Raw genomic sequence first — 25,672 nt, 5'->3', positions numbered from 1 at the left:
CTTGGCAACTCTCTTCATGGACTGTGATGCACTGTGTTACCTTGCCATGTGTCTCCAATGGGGCTATGCTGGCCCTTGGCAACTCTCTTCATGGACTGTGATGCACTGTGTTACCTTGTCATGTGTCTCCAATGGGGCTATGCTGGCCCTTGGCAACTCTCTTCATGGACTGTGATGCACTGTGTTACCTTGTCATGTGTCTCCAATGAGGCTATGCTGGCCCTTGGCAACTCTCTTCATGGACTGTGATGCACTGTGTTACCTTGTCATGTGTCTCCAATGAGGCTATGCTGGCCCTTGGCAACTCTCTTCATGGACTGTGATGCACTGTGTTACCTTGCCATGTGTCTCCAATGAGGCTATGCTGGCCCTTGGCAACTCTCTTCATGGACTGTGATGCACTGTGTTACCTTGTCATGTGTCTCCAATGGGGCTATGCTGGCCCTTGGCAACTCTCTTCATGGACTGTGATGCACTGTGTTACCTTGTCATGTGTCTCCAATGAGGCTATGCTGGCCCTTGGCAACTCTCTTCATGGACTGTGATGCACTGTGTTACCTTGCCATGTGTCTCCAATGGGGCTATGCTGGCCCTTGGCAACTCTCTTCATGGACTGTGATGCACTGTGTTACCTTGTCATATGGCTCATATATTCCTTATTTTTAAAAGATTATTTATAAACGTTGTGTATGTTTTCTTACATACTAATAAAATAAATTTTATTTCACAAATCTTTGTCCTCATTCTTCCTGTTATTTTTTGCAAGCTCTAGTTTATGTTGTTTATCCTTAAAGGGACCTAACAAATCTATTTGTTATAATGAAATCATATATGTAAGACAATAGTAAATGACTTTAAGATTAACATCTCCAATGTAATCTTATTATTTGTGTTTATATTATTTTCTCTTAGCTCTATCATTGCCTGATTATGATTAGCAGAGTAATTTCTTTATATATGTATATATATTTTTGTATTTGTGTATATATGTATATTTAAATGTTCATATCCATGTGTGTATTTATAAACTCTGCATGAATTGATGCACCTTTACAAAATGATCTGAGTATTGATACAATGATATAATCCCTGTAAAGTGTTCATTTTATTTAAATAGTATTGACTATGTGTATGCTCTTTTTAAAAACAAAATAATGTCCCTTTAAGTGATGTTGATCACTATTGTAAATGAATGTATTTCCATTTGTAAAGCGTTTTTGTCCTTTTTACAAGAACAAGGACATATAATTTTATTAATAAACAATCTTATTGTAATGTTGACAGCACCTGTATTTCATTTTCAAATCTATATTATTGTCAAAGTGTAACCAAATCAATCTCTGTGTGTAATACAAATAATGTAGATGATGAATATTAGTTAACTAATATGTTAACAAAATACATCTCCTCCCATATATGGCTATAGGTAGGCTGACCATAATTAAACTTGAATAAATGACACGTTTAATCAATACATGTATAACTATTGTTATTCAACAACAATCCAAACATATCTTAAAACATCAATGGCATATGTATTTCTCATGTGTATCTTTTAAATGTTAAAGATATACACCATAGCTATAGTTCAAGGGACAGTCAAGTCCGAAAAGATGATTCATGATTTGGTGACATTCCTAGATAGCAATCTACACACATACTAGTTCCTAAAATATAAATACGTTTCTTAATGATATGCCAAGATGTCACTGAGTCCTTGTATTGTCTGCGGTTTTTCAGCGATCTCGGATGCGCCATGTTGCTTAAGACGTCACCTGCCAGGCTGTCCAATGATTCCTTGTATTGACTGACGTTCTTACGTGATCAGGAATATGCCTTTTATTGGATTGCGTTTTGACGCGATCAAGGATGCGCCTTTTTTTTTTGGGCGTTCTTACGTGATCAATAATGTGCCTTTCATTGGATGGCGTTCTTACGTGATCAAGGAAGCGCCATGTTAAGACGGCACATGTAAAGTTAAAAAAACGTGTGATTGGATTGCGTAGTCCCGCAATATTTGTGCACGTTAAAAACGTTTGTGACTGCATGCAATTTTAAAAAGCTTGCGAATATGTATTATTTGCATCATGTTACATTGTTGACCCGTAGCTGATAAAGACCAACACATTCTCTTTTGCTGGATGTCTGGTTGAATCAACGAACGAAAGCAAAATGTTTTCATGCATAGGATATTTCTAGGCAAGTGCAAATCTCTACAGTCCATGTTTAATATGTTTGTCAACAATGTTCCTTTTTCTTAAAAATTAATGTTGTGTTTAATGTTGAACATATCTAATTAATAAATATGCGCTATTGTGTTTGAATAAAGTAATCAATATGCATTTATCATATGCTAAATATATGATGCCGACTTCTTCTAAATGTAATTTCGTTGTATATTTTATGAAAGGTTCATTAGACACTCACATTATAAATAAAAATATTTGATTTTGTCTATAGTTAGATAGTCCATTGTTTAACCAATAGGTTTATTTTGTCTTGTGTTGTAAGAAAATGTAAGTTATTTTCTTACTCCTCGCAAAGCCAATGAGTTTCATGTGAGTACCATCTCCAGCTTTGTCCAGTTTGTGTAAAGGTTCTTTTCATATGTTAATGATGGGGTATTGTGTTTTACGGTTGTAATGGTGGTTCATCTATATTTAAAATATAGCTAACCCTATTTTATTTGCAAGTGTTTGAAGCTTTTTAATATTGCTATCAGTATATGTTAATCTTGTTGTTTGTAGTAGTGTCTATTACATACAGTTATGTAAAAAATATAGGATACTGTCCCTTGAATGCAAATGTTGTTTTTTTGTATCATGTATGAGATCCACATAGTTTAATCTTCAAATATATTTTTGTTAGCATATTTCACCCCCCCACTCCTAAAAGGAATTTAAACCATATTCATTGTTAAAATAAAAATAGTTACAATAAAATATTAACACAATAATGTCTCTTAAAGAAAATAGACTTTATTTAACACGTCAATATAAATGTGATTTTCAAATTTTTTTTTGGAAAAAGTACATGTAGATATAGCAACAAGCTTAAAATGTGTTAGCATATGTAATGTTGTTAAAGGGACAGTTTCGAAAAAAAATTTTTTAACATTATTCGAAAAGTAAATTCTGTAATAACAAGGATATCAAATGTTTCTCAACAATTGAACATTTGTCTGGGTTTATTTAAATTTGCTATCTAAACCTATGAGGTTGGTGTGCTCATTTCTTAAATCTTGAAGAGTGCTTGTAATCATTATACAATTTGAGCACTAGAGGGCATTTGGATAGCATTTGTATATGTAAAACCTTGTGCTCATACAGCATATTATTGACCATGTATTGATCATTGATATCTAAAATGTTGTTATGTCAGAACAACAAATAAGTGGTCATTTTTCATAGTCATAGATACAAGGGTAAGCACATAAGTCACACATGTATTTCTCCATGTTTTGTTGTTTCAAACTTTATAATGCGTAATACAGTGTTTTCTTTGTAATCAATAATTTTCTGACTGTCCCTTTAAGCTGTGTTATTGGCATTCAAACAGTAATATGCCATCATGGATAATTGTTATGGTAATTTAGTTAGCGATTCGGGAAACAGTTTGGACATCACATCACAGAAACCAATCAATATCATGAACAAGGATAGGTATGTGATGATGTGGTTTTCACACACTTATAACCCACACTCTGCAAAGAATCTTCCTCCATGGACCCGGTCCCATAGAAGTCGATTATATACAGAGTGTGGTCCACAAGTGTATGAAAACCACATCATCACATACCTATCCATTACCCAAAAAAAATAATTTAAGATGGAAAAAAATACTTACTTCCTCTTCCTTCCCCTCTTCCCACGGGGCTGAGGCTCTGGGAGAGGCAACTGCCGACTCCGAAGAGTCCTCCTTGGAGCTGTTGTGGGAGGAGTGGAAGGAAGAGTACTGGGACGACCAAGGTGAGGAGTAGATGGCTGAGGAGGAGGAGGAGAAGATGGATGAGGAGGAGAAGATGGCTGAGGAGGAGGAGGAGTAGATGGCTGAGGAGGAGGAGGAGTAGATGGCTGAGGAGGAGGATGATGAGATGGGCCGGCAGGAGGAGATGGCCCAGCAGCAAGAGGCCCAGCAACAAGAGGCCCAGCAACAGGAGGTAGACCAGCATGCGCCTCCCGGAAAAATGTGAACATTTCCTGATGAAGATTGAACATTCTTGTTTGTCCTTCTTGTATTGTATTCAGTATACTGATTATTTCATTTTGGCCTTGAATTATTTGATTCTGCCCATCAAGTATTCTGCGTCGTCCTTCTATGTTTTCTATCCGGGAGGTACGCATCTGGTCTATGTACTCCAGTAGAACCCGCACCTCCGCTATTTCTTCTTGTTGTGCCTGTTGAACCCGTGCACGGCGGGGTGCCCGTGCACGGCGGAGTGCGGGTCTTTGAGGGACCTCGGGTTCCGCGGGTTCAGCGGGATCCTCCTGTGCTTCCGGGGCCTCTTGATCATCTCCCGTGCGCTGTTCGTCACGGGGGGCCTCTTCCCTCCGAAGTGGGAATTCCTCACCACCACTCTCATCCCGGGGAGATGCAGGAGGCTGTGCTGCCTCGTCCCCAGACTCTGTATATTAAAAAAAAAAGAAAAAAAGAAATGTATATATTAGCATATTTGCAAATAAAGTTTTAAATGACTTAGCTTACGATACAATTACAAATGCAGAATCATTAATCCACTTTGAAATCTAACAAACAATCAATTCTATTTCCGCTTTTTCTAAACAGTGTTTGTGATATCTGGTCAATGTGAATGTTTTTGCGTTTGTTTTCAGTCTGTTTAAATGCACACCTAACCTATAGCCTAGATACTGATGTAACCGCTAAGTAATAGAATGCGTGTAAACAGCGTAATAGCATTAATCTGATCCTTAACACATGAAACCCAATGTTTTATCTTTCATGATTTATAAGCATACATTTAGTATCAACTTTCGAATGTACTTTTGTTATCTAATTAGCTTCATTCTCTGGATATTCTTTGCTGAAAAGCATATCTAAATATGTTTATAAGATTCTGATTGTTAGCTGAATATAGCTGCCTCCTGTGATTGTTTCACCGTGTGCATGGCTATTTCTTCATTAAAATATATCTCAAGAATGAATCAAATTATGTAATATAAGTACATTTGAATGTTTTGTCAAATTGTATTCGCTACCTCAATCATGAAAGTAAATGTTTGCGTATAGTGTCCATTGAAATACATTCGTATGTGAAATTATTGTTCAATGAGCTTACCGTCAGATGAGAGTGGCAGGTTCCCGGTATCGATTCCTCCGATACCGACTACTTCCACTTCGGAGATGCTGGGCCGCAACATTTCCTCCCATCTGCAGTACTCCATTTCAAGGGCAGGGCCGCCACCGGTCCCTGCAGCATGTCGGGCCTCCAGGCTTAACTTTTTTTTAAGTTCAAGTTTACAGTCCCGGTACCGATGTTTGATGGAATCCATATCCCGGTTCCGGCCACCCACTGCATTGACTGCATTCCGAATCTCGTTCCAGAGCCTCCTCCTGTCAGTCGGGGTAGTCTTCTGGTGCTGCAGCATCCTATACCTGGCCATATAGGCCTCTACGAGGGCCTCCTTCTCCTCCATCGTAAACCTCGCCTCCCTAGTCGCCTTGGCCTTCCCCTGTGACGATGCCCTCTGTTTCCCGGACTGTGAAGCCCTACTCTGACCGCCACTGGGCCCAGCCACTTGGTCATCTTGAACCAAGTGGCTGGGTCCACCCACCGCTTCCACCCCCGCTTCCTGCCCCCCTTCCTGCCCCCCTTCCTGCCCTGTTCCTCTCCCCCTCCCTCTACTCCCCCCTCTACCTGTCCCCTGCCTGGCCTCCATCTCCTCCCTAAACTAAACCCCAAATAATCAAAAAAAAGTGAGTGTGATGAAATGAAAGGGGGTCAAAATAAAGAACTAAAAAGACAAAAAAGGTGCTTAAAGTGTGAGGGATGTAAAAAAAAAAAAGAGGGTAAGGAGTATTTAAATAAACGAAAAGAATAAGACTAAAAGGAGGATATGTAAACTAAATGTAACTAGGGGATGGGTATGGGATGGGTATGGGGTATGGGATAAGAGTAAATGGGATGAAAGGGAATGGGACTACAAGGAATGGGGTATGGAGTGTAGTATGAGGGGGTAGGGGGTATGGAGTGTATGTAGTGTTATTGATAAGTGTATGTATGTATTGAATGTGTTTGCGTGTAAATGTGTTAAGTGTACAGATAAATCACTCGCTCGCTAACTAACACTACTTCTAATTCTCAATAACAAACACTCCCACTAACGCTCACTAACTACCACTAACTGACGCTCACACTAACAACTATCACTAATAACTCCCACTAACTCACTCACGCTCCCACTAACAGACTCTCTCCCACTCCCGCTAACTCCCACTAACTCACTCACTCTCTCACGCTAACACTACCAACTGACTATCTCACGCTAACACTACCAACTGACTCTCTCACGCTAACACTACCAACTGACTATCTCACGCTAACACTACCAACTGACTCTCTCACGCTAACACTACCAACTGACTCTCTCACACTAACACACTCTCAAAAATTCGCAAAATCTCTATTCTTAAATCTCCAAAGACCCACCAGCAACACAGTCAAAGAAGCCCTGCTTGTGTGGTGCTTATATACCCTGTGTAAATGTTTAATGATGTCCCAATTTCCATTGTAATTAGTGTTCAGGTGTGCTTTATTAGCAATTAATATTATTGCAATGTGTATTAGGTGTGTTAATTTGCGCATGCTCATTTTGAGTTGGTATTTGTGGAATGTGTAGAATGCGATGATGTCATAGTGGTCGTTTTCTCTAACATTGTCCAATAGTATTCTTTTTAAATGTGAATTTGCGATGGTGTGTTCTTCGTGAAGTGTTGTATATGTATGTTTTTCATAATATATAATGATATTGAATGCGATTTTTTTTTTAGTGTATGTATATATTTTTTATTCCTTGTTGTTATTGTGCGATTTTCCGCATCTTAAAGTATATGCGTATTCCCCGTATAAATAGTATTAAAACTTCCCCCGCTTGTGAATGTGTAATGCTTGTGTGCTTTGTTGATTGATTGATGTTGTGACATTTGCGGCGTGTTATTGTTGTGCATGATGTGGTATGCGTCATATGACCGAGCTGTGCGTATTCTCGCGAGATCGAGTGTTAGGTAAAAAAAGCTATTTTTTGACTTTCCCATTGATCTCTATGGGAGACTGTCTAACGCGGGCAGGATTACGCGTGTGACATACACGCGTTAGGAGCATCGTTAGATGGTCTTATATTAACTCTAAATACCGGAGTCAAACAATGACGTGCGTTAGACATAAAACACGCGTGGCGTTAACAGCCCATCTACCGCCGAACTCTAAATCTAGCCGTTTGGTAGCTGCCTCTCCTGGTCATTTGTGCATTAATAATACACTCTAACAAGCTGGAACATTCTGTAATTGCATTATAATTATCTCTTCAAGTGGAACTGTTTGATAACAGAGCTTCTAAATATGTATGTGCTATGATAATGTATAAATTAAACAATCATATTTGTAATCAAAAGTTGTTTTGTTTTGTCTCCAGGAGCTGGACACAGAGCTTCCGGTACTAGAACCCTATTTTATCCAGCACCCTGAGCTAGCTGGGAATACCAAAGATGGAATTCGGGTGACGTGGTTGGGACATGCTTCAGTCATGGTTGAAATGGACGAGTTAATTTTTCTTACTGATCCTATATTTAGTCAGCGTGCGTCGCCCCTTAGTTTCTTGGGCCCAAAACGATTTCGAGGACCACCTTGTACTATAGAGCAGCTTCCAAAAATAGATGCGGTTGTGATCAGCCACAACCACTACGACCATCTGGATTACAACACAGTACATGGGCTTAATGTGCGCTTTGGTGCAGAACTAAGATGGTTTGTTCCTTTGGGTCTCTTGAACTGGATGCAAAGCTGCGGCTGTGAAAATGTGATTGAGTTAGATTGGTGGGAACAAAACTGTGTTCCAGGACATGATGAAGTGACCTTCGTGTTTACACCCGCTCAGCACTGGTGCAAAAGGACAGCTTTTGATGAGAATAAAGTGCTGTGGGGCAGTTGGTCTGTTCTTGGACCTTCAAACAGGTTCTTTTTTGCAGGTGACACAGGTTATTGTGCTGCTTTTGAACAAATTGGAAAAAGATTTGGACCCTTTGACATTGCTGCTATCCCTATTGGAGCCTACGAACCAAGGTAAGGAGATCGAAGTAAAAGAGTACATTAAATTGGATGCTTGAAAATGCAACACCGCCATCATCTATATTGAATGTCTATAATATTATTTTTTTTAAGGGATATTAAACACTTTGTAATATATGTTTCATTATATGAATTAAAACAACTTTGCAGTATACTTTCCTTATTTATTTTGTTCTCTTTTCCTGAAAATTAAGTTGGAATATTGTGGGTTTTCCCAATTCCTTTTAGAAGTGGAAGACTTAAAATGACAGTCTGCTCCAGAATTTGTATTGTTTACAAAGATAGATAATAACACGGTTATTTTAATACACTTTTTACCTCTGTGATTACCTTGTATCTAAGCCTCTGCCGACTGCCCCCTTATCTCAGTTCTTTTGACAGACTTGCATTTTAGCCAATCAGTGTTGACTCAAATAACTCCACTGGAGTGAGCACAATGCTATATATATGGCACACATAAACCAGCGCTGTCTAGATGTGAAAAACTGTCAAAATGCACTGAAACAAGAGGTGGCCTTCAAGGGCTTAGAAATATGGCGTATGAGCCTACCTAGGTTTAGCTTTCAACAAAGAATGCCAAGAGAACAAAGCACATTTTATGATAAAAGTAAATTGGAAAGTTGTTTAAAATTATATGCACTATCTGCATTATGAAAGTTTAATTATTATAATTTTGGCCTAATGGACAATAAAATACTACATCTACTTTCACAAAATTTGAAAGATCTCTATTCTTTGGAAAAACATAGTTTAGCTTTACATAGTTTTTATAAAGAAAATTGTGACATTTTTGGCCAAGAATCTCATTTTCTATGACAAGAGGAACCTACATTTTAATTTTTGGTGTAACATAAGCCTTTTCTAAAAATTTTATACAATTCTCTTAGACTTGCGGACAGTGTAGCATATTTTAGGTAAGAAACGCTGTCTATTCCTTATCCACTTGTCAATAATTAATAACTTGTCTATTCCTTATCCACTTGTCAATAATTAATTCTGAACTTTTAGAAGTAACCAGTAAATTATGTGTGTGGGATATAGAATGGACACCCTTAAAGGGATAATAAACCCCAACATTTTCTTTTATGATTCAGATAGAACATACAATTTTAACAACTTTCCAATTTACTTCTATTATCAAATTTGCTTTATTCTCTTGTTATCCATTGCTGAAGGGACAGCATTGCACTGATGGCAGCTAGCTGAACACATCTGTTAGCCAATCACAAGAGACAAATGTGTGCAGGCACCAATTAGCAGCAACTCCCACTAGTGTAGGATATGTGCGTATTAATCTTTAACAAAGAATACTAAGAGAACAAAGCACATTTGAAAATAGAAGTGAATTTAAAAGTGTCTTTACATTGCATGCTCTGTCTGAATCATGCAAGTGTAATTTTGACTTTCCTATCCCTTTAAGTAAGGTATTTTTAATGGTCTAGAGCCCATACAAAGAAATCTCTTCAGAATTATGTTTCTAAAATTATAGATTCTTAAGGGAATGCCATAGTGGCAAGTCAAAATATTGTGGATGAATTTAAAAGCTATTATTGTTTCTATAACTTCACTTTGCAAATAAATACCCCTGAGTATCTCATAAATAAGTCTCTATTTACATGGCTGTAACTGACGCTCCAACTCCTACTATAGAGCAAAGAGAACAGTTGGATAAACGGTTTACTATTCGTGAGATCTTCTTACATGTTATTAATCTGCCTTCTGGGAAAAGCACGGGCCAGATGGCTTTGAAATAAAATATTTAAAAATGTTGCCGAATTTTCAGCTCCCAAACTACTTTATCTTTTTATAACACTGTGGATACTGACCAAATGTTTTCTCAAGAGATGCTGGAGGCCAGGATATTAGTTATACCTAAACCAGGGAAATCCCCTATGTCACCAGCCAATTTTGTTTTTAACTCTTCCGAACAAGGACATCAAGATATAGGGTAGAGTTTCTAGTGGGTTGTGAGGCAAGGACTATACAATTAGGGAACTTATTCATCTATTAAGTATACTAGATCTCAAATTCCTCCTATTGCACTGTCCATGGATGCCGAAACGGTATTTGTAATATTTGAAATATATATATGTGTATATATATCAGTCCATAGAGAGCACTGTCCGTGTAACAAAGTAGTGTTTTAATCCGTGTAAATGTTTTCGGGGTGTGAACCCATCATCAGACAAGTGGAAAAACAATTGTTAGCCTGTTCTATGGCGATTTACCACCTGGGTGCAGCTTCTTTTACCCCAGCAATGCTTTTCACAGAGAAGAAATTTCCTGTAGTATATCAGTCTGATCCCGCCTATTACGGTCAGTCCAGCACTGAAATGTCAGGCAATTCCTCTCTGAGCAAGGAACACAGCAACACCAGATGATCATGTCAGCCTTCATTGGGCCTTGTCAGTGAGGTGTAGCCATAGTCCTCTAAGCAAACTGAGCAAGGAGTCCACGTCTGGTTGGCCCTTTTTCCCATAGGGAGACTAAATACACACAGAGAGAAGCACACTCACAGGAACGAACAACCGGCTCAATACCATTGTTAGCGTGTTCTATGGCGATTTACCACCTGGGTGCAGCTTCTTTTTAGCCCAGTAATGCTTTTCACAGAATAGTATATCAGTCTGATCCCGCCTATTATGGTCAGTCCAGCTCTGAATTACCAATGGTATTGAGATGGTTGTTCGTTCCTGGGAGTGTGCTTCTCTCTGTGTGAATTTAGTCTCCCTATGGGAAAAAGGGGACTCCAGACGTGGACTCTTTGCTCCACCTCACTGACGAGGCCCAATGAAGGCCGAAACGATCGTCTGGGGTTGCCTAGTTCCTTGTTCAGAGAGAAATTGCCTGGTATTTCGGCGCCGGACTGACCATAATAGGCGGGATCAGACTGATATACTACAGGAAAGTTCTACTCTGTGAAAAGCAATACTGGGGTAAAAGAAGCTGCACCCAGGTGGTAAATCGCCATAGAACAGGCTAACAATGGTATTGAGCTGGTTGTTTGTTCCTGTGAGTGCTCTTCTCTCTGTGTGCTGCTGGACAACTGCAGTCATGCCCCTCCCTGCACACCCTGCAGCATGTGTAACTCATAACTCTCCAGGTTAACATGGCAAGGTGGCAACTCTAACTGCAGTACTGTGCTAAGCTACCTGTGACCGCCATCTCTGGGTGCCAAGGGTTAAACACTATAACACACAGTATCACTGACCGTTTTCTTGGTACAGATAAATGTTCCTCACATTAATTCAGGGCTCAAAATTTCCACTAGCCCTGGGCAAGTAGAAATTGAATTGGGTTGAGGAGTGAAAAATAGTAATTGAATAATGAATCAACATTCACTCAATAGTGAAGGCTAGGTGTGTATTGTGGGGAAATTTGCTAGAGGGTGGTGAGTTAGTGGGTTTGGTGTGGGTGGGTGGTGGAGGCAAGTGATGGGTGGGATCAGACGTGTAACACTTTGGCCTGGCTAGTACCTTTTGAGCTCTGGTTTATAACTTTATTGATGATTAGAAATAATAGTGGGGTAGATTCACCAGTAACAGTTTCAGTCATTTTGTGCTTTTCTGTGAAGCTCATTCACTGCAGCACACAAAGGTTTCCGTTCTTCAGTGAACAAGCTGCTAGAATAAAAGAGGATTCGTTTAGACTGGAGAGGATGTTAGTGAATCTGTTCCAGTGTTTATTATACTGTTATCCAATATTTGTTGGGTGAAATATTTCATTTCATGAAACGTTGAATTTGCAGAGGTTTTCCTTACAGATAACTTTTAATAGTACTTGTTTTTGTAATTCTCTGCTACACTAGATGGTTCATGAAAGGTCAGCACGTGGATCCAGAAGAAGCCGTCAGAATTCATGCTGATGTGCGTGCAAAGAAATCAGTCGGCGTTCATTGGGGAACGTTTGCGTTAGCAAATGAGGTATGTCCGTAGTGATTTTTATTTTTATATCTCTTAACCACTTAATGACCGCAACGTACCATGTATGATACCATTATACCCTCCTGCAAGACCGCAGTATGAATTACACAATCCCCATAGAAAGACACTCAACGTACAGGGTACGTCAGTGGTCCTTAAGGGGTTAAACAAATTCTGCTTTTCCATAAATAAATACAATCTGCATTACAAAAAGAGACAGGATAGCATTTCTCAGTGTCTTTATTAACTGGTACACTTGCACGTAGTGAAAGCCACTCTTAGGAGCTACAGTGTATGTCGCTTCTGAGTAGTGCATGGCCAGTAAATCAATTGCTAAGGGCATAAGCAAGTAGCCACTAATTACTAGCTGTGCTCTGTTCAGGACCCGCTCAGCAGCCTAGCTGATGCAGGAGATTAGCTGGGTGTTTAAAGGGACTGTAAAGTCAAAATTAAACGGTCATGATTCAGATATGGCACTGGTTTTCAAACCTGTCCTCAGACCTCCCTAACAGGCCATATTTTGAGGATATCTGAACTACAGCACAGGTGAAATAATCAGGTGATTAGTAAACACGGTTATTTTACTGCTCTCACTCAAGGTAATCCTGAAAATCTGCTCTGTTTGGGAGGCCTGAGGACAGGTTTGGAAACCAGTGAGATAGAGCATGCAGTTAACAATAGTTTCCACTTCTACTATCATACTTGCTTCTTTCTCTTAGTGTCCTTTGTTGAACTTTAAACCTTGGTAGCCGCATAAGAGCTTAGGAGCATGCATGTCTTTAGCTCTCTATGGCCTAGATTTAGAGTTCGGCGGTAAAAGGGCTGTTAACGCTCCGCGGGTTTTTTTCTGGCCGCACCATAAATTTAACTCTGGTATCGAGAGTTCAAACAAATGCTGCGTTAGGCTCCAAAAAAGGAGCGTAGAGCATTTTTACCGCAAATGCAACTCTCGATACCAGAGTTGCTTACGGACGCGGCCGGCCTCAAAAACGTGCTCGTGCACGATTCTCCCATAGGAAACAATGGGGCTGTTTGAGCTGAAAAAAAACCTAACACCTGCAAAAAAGCAGCGTTCAGCTCCTAACGCAGCCCCATTGTTTCCTATGGGGAAACACTTCCTACGTCTGCACCTAACACTCTAACATGTACCCCGAGTCTAAACACCCCTAACCTTACACTTATTAACCCCTAATCTGCCGCCCCCGCTATCGCTGACCCCTGCATTACACTTTTAACCCCTAATCTGCCGCTCCGTAAACCGCCGCCACCTAAGTTATCCCTATGTACCCCTAATCTGCTGCCCTAACATCGCCGACCCCTATGTTATATTTATTAACCCCTAATCTGCCCCCCACAACGTCGCCGACACCTACCTACACTTATTAACCCCTAATCTGCCGAGCGGACCTGAGCGCTACTATAATAAAGTTATTAACCCCTAATCCGCCTCACTAACCCTATCATAAATAGTATTAACCCCTAATCTGCCCTCCCTAACATCGCCGACACCTACCTTCAATTATTAACCCCTAATCTGCCGACCGGAGCTCACCGCTATTCTAATAAATGTATTAACCCCTAAAGCTAAGTCTAACCCTAACACTAACACCCCCCTAAGTTAAATATAATTTTTATCTAACGAAATAAATTAACTCTTATTAAATAAATGATTCCTATTTAAAGCTAAATACTTACCTGTAAAATAAATCCTAATATAGCTACAATATAAATTATAATTTTATTATAGCTATTTTAGGATTAATATTTATTTTACAGGTAACTTTGTATTTATTTTAACCAGGTACAATAGCTATTAAATAGTTAAGAACTATTTAATAGTTACCTAGTTAAAATAATTACAAATTTACCTGTAAAATAAATCCTAACCTAAGATATAATTAAACCTAACACTACCCTATCAATAAAATAATTAAATAAACTACCTACAATTACCTACAATTAACCTAACACTACACTATCAATAAATTAATTAAACACAATTGCTACAAATAAATACAATTAAATAAACTATCTAAAGTACAAAAAATAAAAAAGAACTAAGTTACAGAAAATAAAAAAATATTTACAAACATAAGAAAAATATTACAACAATTTTAAACTAATTACACCTACTCTAAGCCCCCTAATAAAATAACAAAGACCCCCAAAATAAAAAATTCCCTACCCTATTCTAAAATACAAAAATTACAAGCTCTTTTACCTTACCAGCCCTGAACAGGGCCCTTTGCGGGGCATGCCCCAAGAATTTCAGCTCTTTTGCCTGTAAAAAAAAACATACAATACCCCCCCCCCAACATTACAACCCACCACCCACATACCCCTAATCTAACCCAAACCCCCTTAAATAAACCTAACACTAATCCCCTGAAGATCTTCCTACCTTGTCTTCACCATACCAGGTTCACCGATCCGTCCTGGCTCCAAGATCTTCATCCAACCCAAGCGGGGGTTGGCGATCCATAATCCGGTGCTCCAAAGTCTTCCTCCTATCCGGCAAGAAGAGGACATCCGGACCGGCAAACATCTTCTCCAAGCGGCATCTTCTATGTTCTTCCATCCGATGACGACCGGCTCCATCTTGAAGACCTCCAGCGCGGATCCATCCTCTTCTTCCGACGACTAGACGACGAATGACGGTTCCTTTAAGGGACGTCATCCAAGATGGCGTCCCTCGAATTCCGATTGGCTGATAGGATTCTATCAGCCAATCGGAATTAAGGTAGGAATATTCTGATTGGCTGATGGAATCAGCCAATCAGAATCAAGTTCAATCCGATTGGCTGATCCAATCAGCCAATCAGATTGAGCTCGCATTCTATTGGCTGATCGGAACAGCCAATAGAATGCGAGCTCAATCTGATTGGCTGATTGGATCAGCCAATCGGATTGAACTTGATTCTGATTGGCTGATTCCTACCTTAATTCCGATTGGCTGATAGAATCCTATCAGCCAATCGGAATTCGAGGGACGCCATCTTGGATGACGTCCCTTAAAGGAACCGTCATTCGTCGTCTAGTCGTCGGAAGAAGAGGATGGATCCGCGCTGGAGGTCTTCAAGATGGAGCCGGTCGTCATCGGATGGAAGAACATAGAAGATGCCGCTTGGAGAAGATGTTTGCCGGTCCGGATGTCCTCTTCTTGCCGGATAGGAGGAAGACTTTGGAGCACCGGATTATGGATCGCCAACCCCCGCTTGGGTTGGATGAAGATCTTGGAGCCAGGACGGATCGGTGAACCTGGTATGGTGAAGACAAGGTAGGAAGATCTTCAGGGGATTAGTGTTAGGTTTATTTAAGGGGGTTTGGGTTAGATTAGGGGTATGTGGGTGGTGGGTTGTAATGTTGGGGGGGGGGTATTGTATGTTTTTTTTTACAGGCAAAAGAGCTGAAATTCTTGGGGCATGCCCCGCAAAGGGCCCTGTTCAGGGCTGGTAAGGTAAAAGAGCTTGTAATTTTTGTATTTTAGAATAGGGTAGGGAATTTTTTATTTTGGGGGTCTTTGTTATTTTATTAGGGGGCTTAGAGTAGGTGTAATTAGTTTAAAATTGTTGTAATATTTTTCTTATGTTTGTAAATATTTTTTTATTTTCTGTAACTTAGTTCTTTTTTATTTTTTGTACTTTAGATAGTTTATTTAATTGTATTTATTTGTAGCAATTGTGTTTAATTAATTTATTGATAGTGTAGTGTTAGGTTAATTGTAGGTAATTGTAGGTAGTTTATTTAATTATTTTATTGATAGGGTAGTGTTAGGTTTAATTATATCTTAGGTTAGGATTTATTTTACAGGTAATTTTGTTATTATTTTAACTAGGTAACTATTAAATAGTTCTTAACTATTTAATAGCTATTGTACCTGGTTAAAATAAATACAAAGTTACCTGTAAAATAAATATTAATCCTAAAATAGCTATAATATAAATGTAATTTATATTGTAGCTATATTAGGATTTATTTTACAGGTAAGTATTAGGCTTTAAATAGGAATCATTTATTTAATAAGAGTTAATTTATTTCGTTAGATAAAAATTATATTTAACTTAGGGGGGTGTTAGTGTTAGGGTTAGACTTAGCTTTAGGGGTTAATACATTTATTAGAATAGCGGTAAGCTCCGGTCGGCAGATTAGGGGTTAATAATTGAAGGTAGGTGTCGGCGATGTTAGGGAGGGCAGATTAGGGGTTAATACTATTTATGATAGGGTTAGTGAGGCGGATTAGGGGTTAATAACTTTATTATAGTAGCGCTCAGGTCCGCTCGGCAGATTAGGGGTTAATAAGTGTAGGTAGGTGTCGGCGACGTTGTGGGGGGCAGATTAGGGGTTAATAAATATAACATAGGGGTCGGCGATGTTAGGGGCAGCAGATTAGGGGTACATAGGGATAACGTAGGTGGCGGCGATTTGCGGTCGGAAGATTAGGGGTTAATTATTTTAAGTAGCTTGCGGCGACGTTGTGGGGGGCAAGTTAGGGGTTAATAAATATAATATAGGGGTCGGCGGGGTTAGGGGCAGCAGATTAGGGGTACATAAGTATAACGTAGGTGGCGGTCGGCAGATTAGGGGTTAAAAATTTTAATCGAGTGGCGGCGATGTGGGGGGAGCTCGGTTTAGGGGTACATAGGTAGTTTATGGGTGTTAGTGTACTTTAGGGTACAGTAGTTAAGAGCTTTATAAACCGGCGTTAGCCAGAAAGCTCTTAACTCCTGCTTTTTTCAGGCGGCTGGAATCTTGTCGTTAGAGCTCTAACGCTCACTGCAGAAACGACTCTAAATACCGGCGTTAGAAAGATCCCATTGAAAAGATAGGCTACGCAAATGGCGTAGAGGGATCTGCGGTATGGAAAAGTCGCGGCTGTAAAGTGAGCGTTAGACCCTTTAATCACTGACTCCAAATACCAGCGGGCAGCCAAAACCAGCGTTAGGAGCCTCTAACGCTGGTTTTGACGGCTACCGCCGAACTCTAAATCTAGGCCTATGGCAGCAGTGTTTGCAACAATGTTTATAGTAATGTTTTACATTGTTACAAACACTGCTGACATAGAGTGCTGAAGAAATGGGCATGCTCCTTAGCTCAGCCTCTAAGTTTACTATTCAACAAAGGAAACAAAGAGGAAAAAAGCAAGTCTGATGTTAAAAGTAAATTGGATATTGTTTTCTTTATAAATTGCACACTCCGTATAAACCATGAAAATACTTTTTTTTTCTTTTATGTTCCTGTAACCCCTTTGTGGAGGTTAAACATAGTTAAAGGGACATAAAACCCCCAAAAATGATTTCATGATTAAGATAGAGCATATCATTTTAAACAACTTTTCAATTTACTTCTATTATCTGATTTGAGTCGTTCGTTTGGTGTATTCGGTTGGAAACCATACCTAGGTAGGCTCAGGAGCTGTGAGCTAGCTGCTGTTTGGTGGCTGCACACACATGCCTTTCTTCATTGGCCTACTGATGTGTTCAGCTAGCTCCCAGTAGGTCAGTGCTGCAAACAACAAAGGATACCAAAAGAATGAAGCAAATTTGATAATAGAAGTAAATTTGAAAACTGTTTAAAAATCTATGCTCTGTCTGATTCATAAAAGGAAAAAAATGGTTTCATGTCCCTTTGATCACTCTAATTTGTGCATTAATAAACTTAGTGCACGATTATATCCCTTTAGTATATATTACTGTTGGTGCTATAAAGCATTGGGTAAATTATAAACATTTGCCAGTAGTGTCTGTTAACAAATCAGATAAATCATCTTTTTTAATTTTTTTTTAGCACTATTTGGATCCACCCATTAAATTGAACGAAGCCCTTCAGAGATACGGACTCAACAAAGAAGATTTCTTTGTTCTTAACCATGGAGAATCAAGAGACATCAGTACTGATAACAACCAGTTATCTGAGGAAGACGATGAATGAAAGCCTGTGATATAACTCACATATTGTATGACTGGGCTGCTTTTGGTTTTATATTGTATTTCATGACAATTAATTTATCCTTTTTTTTTTAATGTATACCAGAGTGTATTTTAATCTTTATTCAGAATTCCACACAGTAAGTATGCCTTTGAAAGCATATTTATTTACATGTATTAACATGTGTTTTATAAATGAAGTCTTCCAACAAATTTACGTTGCTAAACTACATAATGTACACTGATTTATAATGCACTTTGCTTGCAAAATAGGAGATTAATGCAGTAAAAATGACAAATGTGCCTTTTTATCAGAATAAGATTCTTTCAATCTGGAAAGAATCGCACACTTTTTGTAACTGTGTCTTTTGCTTATTTGCTGAATACACACCCTGTACATGAGGCATGACAGGCAAATTGTATTTTTTTTTTTCTATTTCTATTATGGAAAGGTTTGGGTTATGAGTTTAAGTATCTTGTAAAATGTCTCCTGATACTATTAAGAAACAAAGCCACTGATTAACATGAGATAATAATCATTAGTATATCAATGAATAATGTCAAATTGTTTGCATTAAAATATTTAATGCTGTGAATAACCATAGTCATTTAAATTGGATTCATATTTGTATTATTGTGCTTTGCTGTCTGATTTTGCTAAACTGTGCCACTAAAAGAGGAGAGAGGTTTTTAATACTACTTGGCTTTATTTTAAAGCTATAGAGAACTCGTTATCTGTGCACTATTCTCAAACATATACATTTGCAATATATACTATATATTTGCAATATACTTTTATTAGCAAAAATGCTTCTTGGATATGTTATTTACTGTTTTTCTGAGGCATATGCACATATGCTGTGAGGGCCCATGTGATGGTATTTAAATACCACACTCTCAGGTAGCAGTGGTTTGTATGTCACAGACATAGTACCACATTGCAATTTTGATCTCTCTATCCCTTTAATTTGTTTCACAGTAACCTAGATTTGACAGCCTGTCTAACGTTGTATTAAGTGATTGCCAGTAGAGCCACACCCCATGTATATCTGAATGCCTGTATTGCATTTGTGTCTGTCACTGGTGGTAAAAGGCGTTTCCTTGTTTTGGGTACTGATACTGTAAACAAGTTCTTTCACTAATTATAAATACCATCTTTGTAATATTCCCTTTTTCCAATTATTCTGTTTTTTGAGAAAAAAAATTCTCCTAAAATAAATTAAATTTTATGGAATAATGTTTTTTTTTAACTTTTTTGTTAGTTAAACACCATTTGTTCTACTTTACTGTGTAATATTGTAGTTCTCATATGTCTGTACCTCAATTTTTTAATACCACTTTTATTTACTACTTAAAGGGACATGACACCCACATTTTTTCTTTTATGATTTAGAAAGAGAATGCAATTTTAAACATCTTTCTAATTTACTTATATTATCTAATTTGTTTTATTCTCTTGATATTATTTGCTGAAAAGCATATCTAGATATGCTCAGTAGCTGCTGATTGGTTGCTGCACATAGAAGCCTTATGTGATTGGCTCACCATGTGCATTGCTTTTTCTTCAACTAAGGATATCTAAAAAATGAAGCAAAATATATAATGGAAGTAAATTGTAATGTTGTTTAAATTTCTATTCTCTATCTGAAACATGAAAGAAAGATAGAGAATCCCAACTGTTACATATTCTTTATCAGCAACAACACACATCGTTCCCTTGAAGTCCGCTGCTGACATCGCAGATAAATTAACAGGACTTTGTACTGTATTTTCATCAGCTAGGGTGTGTTTTTTTGTTACTTACAGATCACTCTCTATTTATATCATTTGAAATAGCAGATTTTGCCTTTTGTAACCACCACCTATACTGAAAATGTCTGTACTAAAATATTGGCTTTTAGAAAATATATCTACACAAAATGTAGCAGCAGAAATCAACCCCCAGTAAGGGGGTTGGAGAGAGAACCCAGCCCATTTGAAAGGGTCTTCCTGAAGCAGCTTTGTATTTGATTAAATCTTTACATTGTCCCTTTATTTAAACAGGCCCAAACAGTAAACTATGGCACTCTGCTAGCGACTTTCCCCTGTTTGGTGAAGCCAATCTAACAAGCTTCCCAGCAAGGGGACTAATTATCATAATCCGAGCGGACATGATCCGATATTGCAGATCATGTCCGCTGCACATCGATAAATGCCGACAGCATACGCTCTCAGCATTTATCATTGCAACAGCAGTTCTGGTGCAATGTCGCACCCTGCAGATTCACTGACAATTCGCCGCTAGCAGGGGGTGTCAATCAAACCGATCGTATTCAATCGGGTTGATTTCTGTCCGCCACCTCAGAGCAGACGGACAAGTTTTGGAGCAGCGGTCTTTAGAGCTTGAGAAATATGCCCCCAAGTTTCAATTTAACATAATTTCCTTTCAAGGTGTTCTCTGCACAGACAATTAAAGCAGAACACACTTTTCTTAAAAACAACACCACTAAGAGCTGGAATCATAATGTCAAGTTATAGAGTAGTAGATTCAGGCGTAATTTGCAGAAGCAAGAAGCATTGGGTGGTTGATTCATGGGACAATCTTCCAGTAGAGGTGGTAATCATAACGGCTGTAAAATAAATCGAGAATACCTGGGATATGCATAAGGCTACCTTAAAGGGACATTACACACTTCTTGGTTTTATGTAAAAATTATGCTTTGTTCCACGCTACCTAGAGAGGCCAAAAAAGCAAACTCTAACCTAGGTTTTCAAAATGCTGAAAATTGCCTAAACCAGCCTTTTTGATGTAGAGGATTTGCAGGTTACAGAATTTCCGGACTGTGGGACAATAGCAAATTCCACGCAAAAGCAAGAGATGTTCAAATATAAAAGGGCCAATTGTTTAAAATACTTTAAACATTTCAGGAATAAATCTTGGCAGACTCTATAGGCCTCTTGGTTCTTATCTGTCATCAAAATCTGTATTTCTGTTTGTTAAAGGGACATGAAACCCAAAAATTTCTTTCATGATTCAGATAGAGAATACAGTTTTAAACAGCTAACTAATTTACTTCTATTATTTAATTTGTTTCATTCTCTTGGTATCATTTGTTGAAGGAGCAGCAATGCACTAATGGTTTCTAAGTGAACACATTGGTGAGCCAATGACAATAAGTATATATATATATATATATATATATATGCAGCCACCAATCAACAGCTAGTACCTAGGTTCTCTGCTGCTCCTGAGCTTGCCTAGATAAACCTTTCAGCAAAGGATAACAAGAGAAGGAAGCAAATTAAATAATAGAAATAAATTGGAAAGTTCTTTAAAATTGTTTTATCTATCTGAATCATGAAAGAAAAATTTTGGGTTTCATGTCCCTTTAATGAGAGACTTAAAGGGATAGGAAAGTCAAAATGAAACTTGCATAATTCTGATAGAGCATGTCATTTTAAGACAGTTTTAAATTAACTTCTATTTTCAAATGTGCATTGTTCTCTTGGTATCACTTATTAAAGAATACGCACATATCCTACACTATTGTGAGCTGCTGCTAATTGGTGTCTGAACACATTTCTTTTTTGTGATTGGCTAACTAGATGTGTTGATCTTTCTGCCAGTAGTGCAATGCTGTTCCTTCCGCGAAGGATAACAAGAGAACGAAGCAAATTTGATAATGGAAGTAAATTGGAAAGTTGTTTAAAATTGTATGTTCTATCTAAATCATGAAAGAAAATGTTGTGGTTTCCTGTCCCTTTAAACTAGATCTACAATAAAGTATTTAACAGAGCAAGTTTTAGAGCAACTTTGTTTTAGAAAACGTTCCCAAGTAGTGCCTTTATAAAAAAAAGTACACCATCATTTTTCCAAAGCAAAAACATTTTAGCAAGAATTCTAGAATTTTACTTTCACCTCTACCATTTAGTTCAGGGCTACATACTTTGCAGAAGCTGACTTTCTTTTATTCAATTGGTCCACAAACTTGTTAGCAGGAAACCTTAACAGGGCAGAGTTTGAGAGTCCTCAAAATGGCCGATATATTAAATTTGAGTAAGAATAACCACAAATGGTGATATATTGATGTTTTCTGGGGCAGCTTTGGGAGCACTGTTTGTAAAGCATTAAGGGCTAAATCAAAATCCTTTAGAGAATTAAAACTTATCAAATGATTTATCTACAAGAGACTTTAATGGTGGTGTTTTATTGAAAAACATTAGCTAAGGATTTCTAAAGGATTGTGATCGACCCCTAACTTTGTGCTGTACCCAAATGATCAGTTTTTATAGATTATAATAAAATGTAAGCAGTAAGAACTAATGAATGTACATGAAGCTTGTTCTATAAATTACAAATGTGCTAATCGCATGTATGAAGTTTATAAAAATCAAAGCATCAGAATAAAAATTGATTGAACACACCAATGACAGCTATTAGTTGCATTTTATTAATTTCCAAAAAATAAATAAAATTGTGACACTGGAGAATAATAACATTAAAAAATATATTTTTTTTTTGGTGGGGCTTTTAAAGAGACGTACTCAAAACATATGTATCATCCATATTAAAAACCACAAATATGAGGTAAAAGTGGTTTAAATATAAAATTAACGTTAGTACCAGTTGTGCACTTCTTACTAATATCAAACATTAACAGGAAGTGGCCATCAGCCAGTGATCATTAGAAGAAAAAAAAAGACTATTAGCTAATGAGCGGAAAGGAACTTTTGTGCACTTCTTACTAATAATCAATTAACATTAAAATAAAGTTCCTGTCTGCCAGTGAAATGACTGTTGGCTAATGAGCATTAGAATTGTGTATATTGGCAAAATTGCTATATTAGTTTCATTTTAAATTTAAAATGCTCTTCCCATTTTATTTCATAAGATAATGAGAGTGCACGAGACATCACACGTGAAATTAAAGCCCAGTCCTACAGGAGGAGGCAAAACACCTCACCAAACAGAGCTTTAATTCCTCCCACTTTCCCATGATTCCTTAATCATTTTTTTGCATCCAGCAACGAGGATGGTGAAACTTGAAGTGCTGATCTACACATCGATTGAAAGGTGTTCTCAAACTAATGTGAGACCTAATATCCCTCTCAGAAAGCTGGGAATAGGACAGAGGGGTGTAAAGGAGTACCTTAGTAGTGAGTAATTCTCCTGCAGGAGTTTGTCACTTGCCTGCCACAGGTGTCGCTGTGACTGGTCTTGCAGCCTCCTCCTGTGTGTGTCTGAATACTCCTTCCTTAGATCCTGTGTCAGTGCATACTACACAAGATGTGCTCTTCTACTGGAAGTTGGTCCCCTGCAGCTTCGTAAGCACGTTAGAGTGAGTGCTGACAGGTGAGTAGGTATTTATAGCGAGCGGGCTATGTGAGTGCAAACATGTACACGTGATTCACATAGTCTGGGGACACACTTATATACACCAAATAACACTACAAACAGTTGTAGGCACTTTTACACATTTACAGTAAAATTGAGGTACATTCTCAAGGTTCCTAGTATGTACTGCATACCAGATATCTGCTCCTAATTTTCAGCTGGTTCTCGGATAATCAGGAACATTTCTGAAGCCGAGGAGCTTATTTTCAGAAGTTTCTGAGCTTCTTTCTGTGCAGAGCTCGGGTAATTAGCTTTTTCCCGCCAAAGCTGTGCTCTGTTATCTCCTTTCCCTCACAGATGTTATCTCCTTTCTCTCACAGATGGTGGCCATCTTGATAGCACACAACAATATCTCCTCAGAGCCTAAGAGTGGTAAGCACTCTTAATAACTAGACTTTTACATAAGTTTATATTTATTTAAAGAGAACCACAGCACCTGCATGAAATGTTCTAAACTAACTTTTTCTGATTGTGCAAAATAAACGAACTACAATTCTGTATGCGGTCTTCATCTTACCGCATTCTGTTGTCGAAAAACCTTCATCATTTGAACGTTTATCTGCAGCCTAGGACCTGTTATATATGTTGCCATATTGTAATGCATGTTCCAAAACAGCGGTCACGTGACGCTCAACGGAGTCACATGACACATACAGTATCTTTTTATTACTAAAGCAAATCTTCAACGCTCACTGTGATTAAGAGCGAGCACTGCAGTGTATGAGAACAGCTTCAGACACTTATTCTTAAATAGCAAGAACAGGGAAGGAAGTGGGAAGGGGAGAGGGAGGCACAGGTTTTTTCATGTAGGTGTTGTGGTTCCCTTTAACCTTTAGTGACTCAAACTGTATTTTTTATATGTCATTTAGTACGATCTTTTCTCTCAAGGAAAAAGTACCTAATTCTGATTTCCTCACAGGGACTTCAGTCTTACATTGTGCCAATATATGTGTGTTCCCCTGAGGGTGTAAACAATTGCTTTGCGGTTATCTAATTTACATACTTGCCTATCCTTACTTTTCTAAACCATGGAGAAAACTGGTGCCGCTAAAGTCTTAGGACTTAAAGTGTGGTGCCAAGCCAGATTTCCCGCAATGCTATTGGCTAAGAGGTGGAAACATCACCTCTCTGTCAGATAGCGAAGATAGCGTTCTGCCGGTGGGCTGCCTTGGCAGCTCAGTTAAGGCGATCGCTTAGACAAAATAAATTGGTTTTCAGCATGAAGTATTTTATACTTCATGAATGAAAGTCCCCTTTATTTGTTCCAAAGGTAAATCCTAGCGTTTCAGAAACGCTAGGATTTACCATTACTTTAACACTGATCCCTTAGAAGTGCAATCTACTGACAATTTAATCCATTCTCATATGTGTTTTCTCTTTAAGGAAGTGTTGGTGTTACCCCCCTACTCAGCTTTGTAACATGAAAAAAAAAGGAACTTATATGTTGCTCTAAGGATAACAGAATTATTTTTAGGACAGTGGAAAAGTGTCCCTTTTTAAAGAACAAATCATTGCCCAAAGCAATGCTCCTCTAAACCTTTACGTTTTCTTGGTGTGTGTTAGAAGATACAATTGGCACCATATAAGTATTAGCTGTAGACTCATAAAAAGAATACCAGGAGTATGTAGACATTATGGTCCATGTAAATTAGGTCATATTTTTATTTGATTTTTTTATTGGGGTTTAAAGAGAAAACAGACAGAATGTATCCAAACACTCTCAGAAATTTACATAGACATATCAAAGATATATTGTGCAATAAGACATTCCAATATAGCAATGATCTAAAGTGCATTTGTAAATTATTCAGACCCCTTCATTTCTTTTTCACATTCAATCTACACTCCATGCCCCATAATTATAAAGCAAAAGCCAGATTTTCAAACAAAAGGAAAAAATAAATATCACATTGAAGTATTCAGAACCTTTGGTATTACACTTGACTTTTAGCTCAGGTGCATCCCATTTCTATGGATCATCTTTGAGATGTTTATAAACTTTGATTGAGGTCCACCTGTGGCAAATTCAATTGATTGGTTATGACTTGGAAAGGCACACACCTGTCTAAATAAGGTGTCACAGATGAAAATGCATATCAGAGCAAAAACCAAGCCACAACGTCTAATGAACTGCCTGCAGAACTCAGAC

At 38.1% G+C, this 25,672-nt stretch overlaps 1 protein-coding gene across 1 annotated transcript in view; it reads left to right on the top strand.

Moving 5' to 3' along the window:
• NAPEPLD (N-acyl phosphatidylethanolamine phospholipase D) overlaps positions 1-22,556 on the top strand; it is a 126,261-nt gene extending 103,705 nt beyond the window's left edge. Inside the window, exons 3-5 of the mRNA XM_053716538.1 lie at positions 7,650-8,296; positions 12,111-12,225; positions 18,010-22,556. Of these exons, the coding sequence (XP_053572513.1) occupies positions 7,650-8,296; positions 12,111-12,225; positions 18,010-18,153 (906 nt within the window). The 3' untranslated portion in view covers positions 18,154-22,556. The remainder of the gene's footprint in view (positions 1-7,649; positions 8,297-12,110; positions 12,226-18,009) is intronic.
• The last annotated feature ends 3,116 nt before the right edge of the window (positions 22,557-25,672 follow it).

This window comes from Bombina bombina, chromosome 6 (genome assembly GCF_027579735.1).
Source record: "Bombina bombina isolate aBomBom1 chromosome 6, aBomBom1.pri, whole genome shotgun sequence".
Classification (NCBI taxonomy): Eukaryota; Metazoa; Chordata; class Amphibia; order Anura; family Bombinatoridae; genus Bombina; species Bombina bombina.
The sequence above is the reverse complement of the archived record's forward strand: the minus strand, read 5'-3'. Positions and strand labels throughout refer to the sequence as shown.